This window comes from Anticarsia gemmatalis, chromosome 30, assembly GCF_050436995.1.
Source record: "Anticarsia gemmatalis isolate Benzon Research Colony breed Stoneville strain chromosome 30, ilAntGemm2 primary, whole genome shotgun sequence".
In the NCBI taxonomy this organism is placed as follows: domain Eukaryota; kingdom Metazoa; phylum Arthropoda; class Insecta; order Lepidoptera; family Erebidae; genus Anticarsia; species Anticarsia gemmatalis.
Window position 1 is genome coordinate 530,806 of NC_134774.1, and position 6,832 is coordinate 537,637.

The 6,832-nt window shown below is 36.8% G+C and overlaps 1 protein-coding gene across 3 annotated transcripts in view; it reads right to left on the reverse strand.

Annotated features, from left to right (window-relative positions):
* RSG7 (Regulator of G-protein signaling 7) overlaps positions 1-6,107 on the reverse strand; it is a 28,615-nt gene extending 22,508 nt beyond the window's left edge. For all 3 annotated transcript variants that reach the window (XM_076133589.1, XM_076133588.1, XM_076133587.1), the window contains exons 1-6: positions 5,377-6,107; positions 3,258-3,399; positions 2,317-2,403; positions 1,770-1,930; positions 1,248-1,306; positions 743-885 (exon numbers count right to left, since the gene is read on the reverse strand). In XM_076133589.1, coding sequence (XP_075989704.1) covers positions 743-885; positions 1,248-1,306; positions 1,770-1,930; positions 2,317-2,403; positions 3,258-3,399; positions 5,377-5,438 — 654 coding nt within the window. In that variant the 5' untranslated portion in view covers positions 5,439-6,107. The remainder of the gene's footprint in view (positions 1-742; positions 886-1,247; positions 1,307-1,769; positions 1,931-2,316; positions 2,404-3,257; positions 3,400-5,376) is intronic.
* Between the last annotated feature and the right edge of the window lie 725 nt (positions 6,108-6,832).

Below are 6,832 nucleotides of genomic sequence, written 5' to 3' on the forward strand. Positions count from 1 at the left end.
TATAAACAGGACAGTTTGAATAAACTACCTCCAATGTGCCTCAGAAACCGGGTCTTAGTCAACCAGACACTCAGTCAGTCAATCAGTCACTTTATCTGTCAGTCAATCAGTCAGTAGAAATCTCATATAAACAGGACAGTTTGAATAAACTACCTCCAATGTGCCTCAGAAACCGGGTCTTAGTCAACCAGACACTCAGTCAGTCAATCAGTCACTTTATCTGTCAGTCAATCAGTCAGTAGAAATCTCATATAAACAGGACAGTTTGAATAAACTACCTCCAATGTGCCTCAGAAACCGGGTCTTAGTCAACCAGACACTCAGTCAGTCAATCAGTCACTTTATCTGTCAGTCAATCAGTCAGTAGAAATCTCATATAAACAGGACAGTTTGAATAAACTACCTCCAATGTGCCTCAGAAACCGGGTCTTAGTCAACCAGACACTCAGTCAGTCAATCAGTCACTTTATCTGTCAGTCAATCAGTCAGTAGAAATCTCATATAAACAGGACAGTTTGAATAAATTACTGCTAAATGTGCCTCAGAAACCGGGTCTTAGTCAACCAGACACTCAGTCAGTCAATCAGTCAGTCAGTCAGTCAATCAGTCAGTAGAAATCTCATATAAACAGGACAGTTTGAATTAATTACTGCTAAATGTGCCTCAGAAACCGGGTCTTAGTTAATCAATCAGTCAGTAAATGAGTCAGGATAAGTAATTTTATATAATATACTATACATACCTTGCTCTGCGCCTCTGCCTGCATAAATATAAACTCCCACTTGCGACTGAACATCTTCTGCAGTCTCGCCAAGGACTCTGCTTCATAGTCAGCTAGCTCCAAGCGCGCCTTGTTCTGCATCGTACGCTTGCATAGATATACCGCTGTAAATAAAATAATTATTATTTACTGAGAGAGAGAGAGAGAGAGAGAGCGAGAGAGAGAGAGACTTTTTTGACTCTTTTCAATTTATAAAGTTCGTGGGGTTGCCACTCTTGTCCCCCGGCCGCCATCCTGAAAAACGGGGTGGAAACACTTTTCGCTATATCTCGGAAACTATGCGTCTTACAATAAAATTGTGAAAGCATAATTTGTAGCAAATTATTTTGCCTACAAATATGTTTGATAACTTTTTGCCCTAAATTAACAATTAAAGAACTGATGAGTCCAAAAATAAAATTGCGTCCTCTAAGAAATGCAATATTCGGCCCTCAAATTGTAACATTTCAATGGACTATAAGGTTACCATAATCAGTGTTTTCAGGTTCCCACTGGTTGGAGGGCCAGAAGTATGGAGTTTGGAATCTGTAACAAAAATATTAAATCATTATTTACTAAATATATACTAATATTATAAAGCTGAAGAGTTTGTTTGTTTGAACGCGCTAATCTCAGGAATTACTCGTCAAAAAAATTCTGGTGAAAAATTATTTCAGTGTTAGATAGCCCATTTATCCAGGAAGGCTATAGGCTATATATAACATCACGCTACGACCAACAGGAGCAGAGTAGCAATAAAAAATGTAACAAAAACGGGGAAAATTTTGACCCATTCTCTCTTATGTGACGCAAGCGAAGTTGCGCGGGTCAGCTAGTTATGTAATATCTATACTAATATTATAAAGCTGAAGAGTTTGTTTGTTTGAACGCGCTAATCTCAGGAACTACTGGTCCGATTTGAAAAATTATTTCAGTATTAGATAGTGGGTCACCTAGGATACGATATGGTATACTATGGCTATTAAATGGCCCTTGAGCATATAGTCACCTGTAGTATGTATTATCGTTCTTCACAGTGAGGCAGTGGTCGTCTATAGGGAACAGATAGCCGTGAGCTGCTAGCAGGTGGGCCACGTGGAGCGGCTCCCAAGACTCTTCTAAATGCAAGTGACGGGTCAGCCATGCTACTAAGTCTGAACCGGTGAACACCTGAGAAAGAAATACTAATGAAGCAAGATTTTACACCTTCTAGAAGTATAAGATAACTTATTTGGTGGTTTTTTAATAGTTGCTTTCATACTTTTGCTATTGACTGCCTACGTGATACTGTTGCGTCGGGAGGTCGTGGGTTCGATTCCCACACGGAACAATTGTTTGTGTATCGCACAAATAATAATTGTTTCGTGTCTGGTTGTACTTTGTGTCAGTGTGTGCGTATTTGTAAGAATTGCCATATAATTGTTCCGTGTGGGAATCGAACCCACGACCTCCCAACGCAAAGGTAGCGGCGTGGCGATCTAAACCACTACGCCACGAAAGCAGTCGTAAATCTAGCTTAGTTACAAGTTTTTTCTGTCATCTTAGAATTAACTCACCGAAGGTATCTTAGTCATGAAGCTCTTCACAGTCCTGACGGGTACACCTGTGTTCTCATCTTGCATCTTCTCGATAATCGCCTCCATCTATAACAAACACATGTTAACTAATGCAGTTGTTTCATTTAGGAGCTACGGACTATTATCTGTACTAATATTATAAAGCTGAAGAGTTTGTTTGTTTGAATGCGCTAATCTCAGGAACTACTGGTCCGATTTGAAAAATTCTTTCAGTGTTAGATAGTCCATTTATTTAGGAAGGTTATAGGCTATATATCATCCCGTTACGACCAATAGGAGCAGAGTACCAGTAAAAAATGTTACAAAAACGGGGAAAATTTTGACTCATTCTCTCTTATGTGACGCAAGCGAAGTTGCGCGGGTCAGCTAGTAGAGTCTACACGCCAAAGTATCCTATGTTAAAAATATCTGTTGTTATAGCAGCAACACATAATTTGTGCTTTCTAGCTATTATGGTTTATGAGATACAGACGGATAGACAGACGGAAGCTTAGTAATAGGGTTCCGTTATAAGAGTTCCGTACCCAAAGGGTAAAGCAGTCGCTCCATGTAAAACACTGGTATTCAGCTGCATCCGGTGAGACTGGAAGCCGACTCCAACATAGTTTGGAAGAAAGGCTAAGCTGATATCCATACTAATATTATAAATGCGAAAGTAACTCTGTCTGTCTGTCTGTCTGCTACTCAATCACGCCTAAACTACTGAACCAATTTGCATGAAATTTGGTATGGAGATACTTTGATACCCGAGAAAGGACATAGGCTATATATCATCACGCTACGACCAAAAGAAGCAGAGTACCAGTAAAAAATGTTACAAAAACGGGGAAAAAATTTACCGATTCTCTCTTATTGGACGCAAGTGAAGTTGCGCGGGTCAGCTAGTATACTATATGTTAAGGTATGGTTTGATAACTTACCTTCTTATAGACGAGGTAGTTGGGCGACTCTTCAGGTGAAGGTATGGTGGACATGAGAGCCTGCATGCCGGGCGTCAGGTTGGCCAACGTGCTCTCTTTTTTGTCGCGGTCCTTTTCTTCTTTTATACATTTCGAGTTATCTCTGAAACAAGATGGGTCTTTTTAATACGAAATCTATACTATATTACTACTACTATATTATACTGGTCGGATTTGAAAAATTATTTCAGTGTTAGATAGCCCATTTACCGAGGAAGGCTATATATATCATCACGCTACGGCCAATAGGAGCAGAGCAGCAGTAAAATATGTTACAAAAACGGGGAAAATGTTGACCAATTCTCTTAGGTGACGCAAACGAAGTTGCGCGGGTCAGCTAGTTAGTAATATAACTTGGTATTTAACGACTCTCGCTCTTTGGTCTGTACCTACTCCTATGGGAAAAAAGCGTGATATGTCTTTCTCTATCTATCGTATGGCCAGTGGTCAACCTAGTGTCAAAGTTGTTCAAGCCGCCCGAGAGCCCTTCGACATTGCTTAACGACTGTCATCTTAGTAGGCAACAGCCGGGACCGACTTTTTACGTGCCCTCCGAAGCACGGAGACGCCCAGCTCAAATACCTCTATGCGATATATCAAATAATCTCACCACCCATCTATGGAAAGACCGCGCCAAGGGTTGCTTAACCCACAGATCGTTCAGTATAGAAGAAATAACTACAAGGCTATGTTTATGTCCAGTAGGATTCCATACTATATAGTAATATTATTTAATTGCATCACTCAGGCATGCAAGGCTTCCTCTCTATTTCCCTATAGTAGTTTTTACAGCTTATTTTAATTAGATGTAGTTATGACTAATCATAGTCTTGTGGGAAAGAGATGCAAGATGTTGTGTTATTGTTTTCATTTAATTATAAATGTTTATTTTTATTTATTACAGTTCAATTGCTTGGCAAGGGTTTCCTTACTGGAATGGTAAGGCATCGAGTCGTCTATGCTGACCAAGTGCAGAGTTAAGAAATTTGCATTCCTTTAACTACATTTCATATAAATAATTAACTGAAATATAGACGAAAACTTCATTTGTCTATAAAAAGTGAAGTCTATTAGGCATCAACCAAAAAACCTCTTTCAATACTAAGATTGGAGTCTCCATTAAAATTACATTGAAGTACCAAGAGACCTAGAACTGGCTAATGGTTCCAAGCTTATTATTAAGTTTAAAAGTTATGCTTTTTGAGCATAATTTTGAACTCAAATAGGTCAAGTCCTTAAGAATTTAAAATTTCAAGCTGTACTATGTCTACATCTGATTCTTATACTATAGTTACAATTACTTTGAGCTAAAAACTTGTATCCGCACTACAACAATATCACAAAGAATTTACACCAAAAGAAGCGAATGGAGTTTGTAAGGATCATAGCAAGTGGTGTTCTTTGGTCTCTGCCTACATGTATTGGAGGCAAGACATTAGGTCAGGGAAAAAGTCTTTTTGCATTATAGTATGTATGAACTTGTAATAAAATCTCTTTGGCTTCAAGAATCACAAATGATTACACGGTTCATTAGGTTTCTTTCAGTGAGCTCGTGAGGTACCCAAATATTTTTTGTGTAGAGAATAGTGGGAAAAGACTTTTACCCCAACCTAATATCACATACCTATGGCTAAGTTCAAACAAAGAGCTAGGTAGGTATGTTGATAAATGTGTCAACTTTTTCCCATTTCTCTCATGTTATTATTACATTGTACAAACACACATTTTCCTTATTGGCTATGGGGGAATTGTTTTCAGATAAAAATAAATATTGTACAGCTGTAATGTGTTTTATCTTCAATTATAATCCTCATTATTCATCAACTTGTTAGAAATGTTGACTAACAATGTTCATAGTCCAGATGGGAACATTTTTTAAATGCTATATCATTATTGTAAGGATAATTCTCTGTCTATAATAATGAAATAAATTAAATTTAGGAGGTACTTAAACTGCTACAATAATACTATTGATACATCAAATTATTTAAAACATCTGTTGAGTCTTTGCTATAGAGCTGAAATCTGAAAAAGTTTTCATATTGTAGTTATTATTTGTGTATAATAATTGTTTTCTTACCTTGATGGCCCTTGTTGACAGGCCTTTTGTGCCGCCTTTTCGGATGAATTCATTGTAACCATTTTAATTTTCAAAATACAAGATCATACCACAAAAACTTTTCAATCAAGAAAATTTTCACTTCGCGCCAAAATCTCTCTAGCATAAACTTTTTATTACTCTTTGGCAACGGTGCAGGGCTGTAAAGCCTAATAACTACTTCGGTGGTTTATTTTACAACGCCACAAATAGCTCTACGAAGCCGATTGTTTTGAAATTATCTGAACACTGTTCGATCGTAACCGATATTTACACAAACTTTACGATATTTACATTAGACGTAACACAGTAATTATTGCACGAAAAATTCATATTTTACCGATTATTTACGAAAAAAACACTCCGCGTACACTCAGTTCGGGTCCCAAAAAATCCATTTTATCAATCAAAACTGAGTTGCCGAGCAGTTGTACAGCATCCGGACAACTAGATAAGACGAATAGAGATTTATAAACACAGTTTTGTACACATTTCTTGGTTTTATTTGTGATTTTTTGACCCAGTTGACTAGGTGATTTCTTTTTGCGTTTTTACAGTTTTAACACTTCACGCAGGCCACTTGAAGCCACAACAAATGGATTTACGCAGAATACCATCGTGTTTTATTTATAAAACGTAAATAATAACAACCGATAACAGAATTTAACATTTTGATAATAGCACGAAATGTCAAGAGCGTTCGCCATTTATCATCGTCCCCAAGTACGAGAGCTTTTTGGAAAGAAACAGGAAATACAAAAGCTACAGGTGCGAAAGAGAAAGAATACCGATGGTAATATAAACCGAATAAAATAAAACGTCGCAACGCTCGCAATTGAAATGGGTGAGGAATGCCCAACTGAATTTAGTCGATTGAATAAATGAATAGATGGCGCATGTGTTTAGAAGTTTATTGAACGCCTTATTTGGAGCTATTTTTAGAACGGAAAAAATAAAAGGAAATGCCTGTTGAATAATTTATTGACCGCAAATAACTTCCGATTTTATGCAAATCAATAACTGGCCTATCTATTTCAATTAGCAATTATTTTTTTATTTAAATTACGGGCGGGCATTGAAGTCCAGCATAAATGTAATAGATGGCGGCACTTGTCAAGAAAGTGTTTGGATTGAGTTTTTGTCGTAGATAAATATAGCATTCTGAGAACATTATTTTATTATTATTTATTTTAATGAATAATAACTTATATTATAAAAAAAATATTACGGCTGTTTAAACTTAGTCTGTCTAAATGGCGCTTCAGAAGTTTAAAATTAAATTCACCACATTTTTAAGGAGTTTGAAGTTACTATAGTATAAAATCTTAATAGCTTTTGTTTTATGTTACGAGTATAATATTATAACTAGGTTTAAGAAATATTCCTGGCACATTTTATTTTATCATTTAACTATTAGGTATATCTAAATGCCTAAACT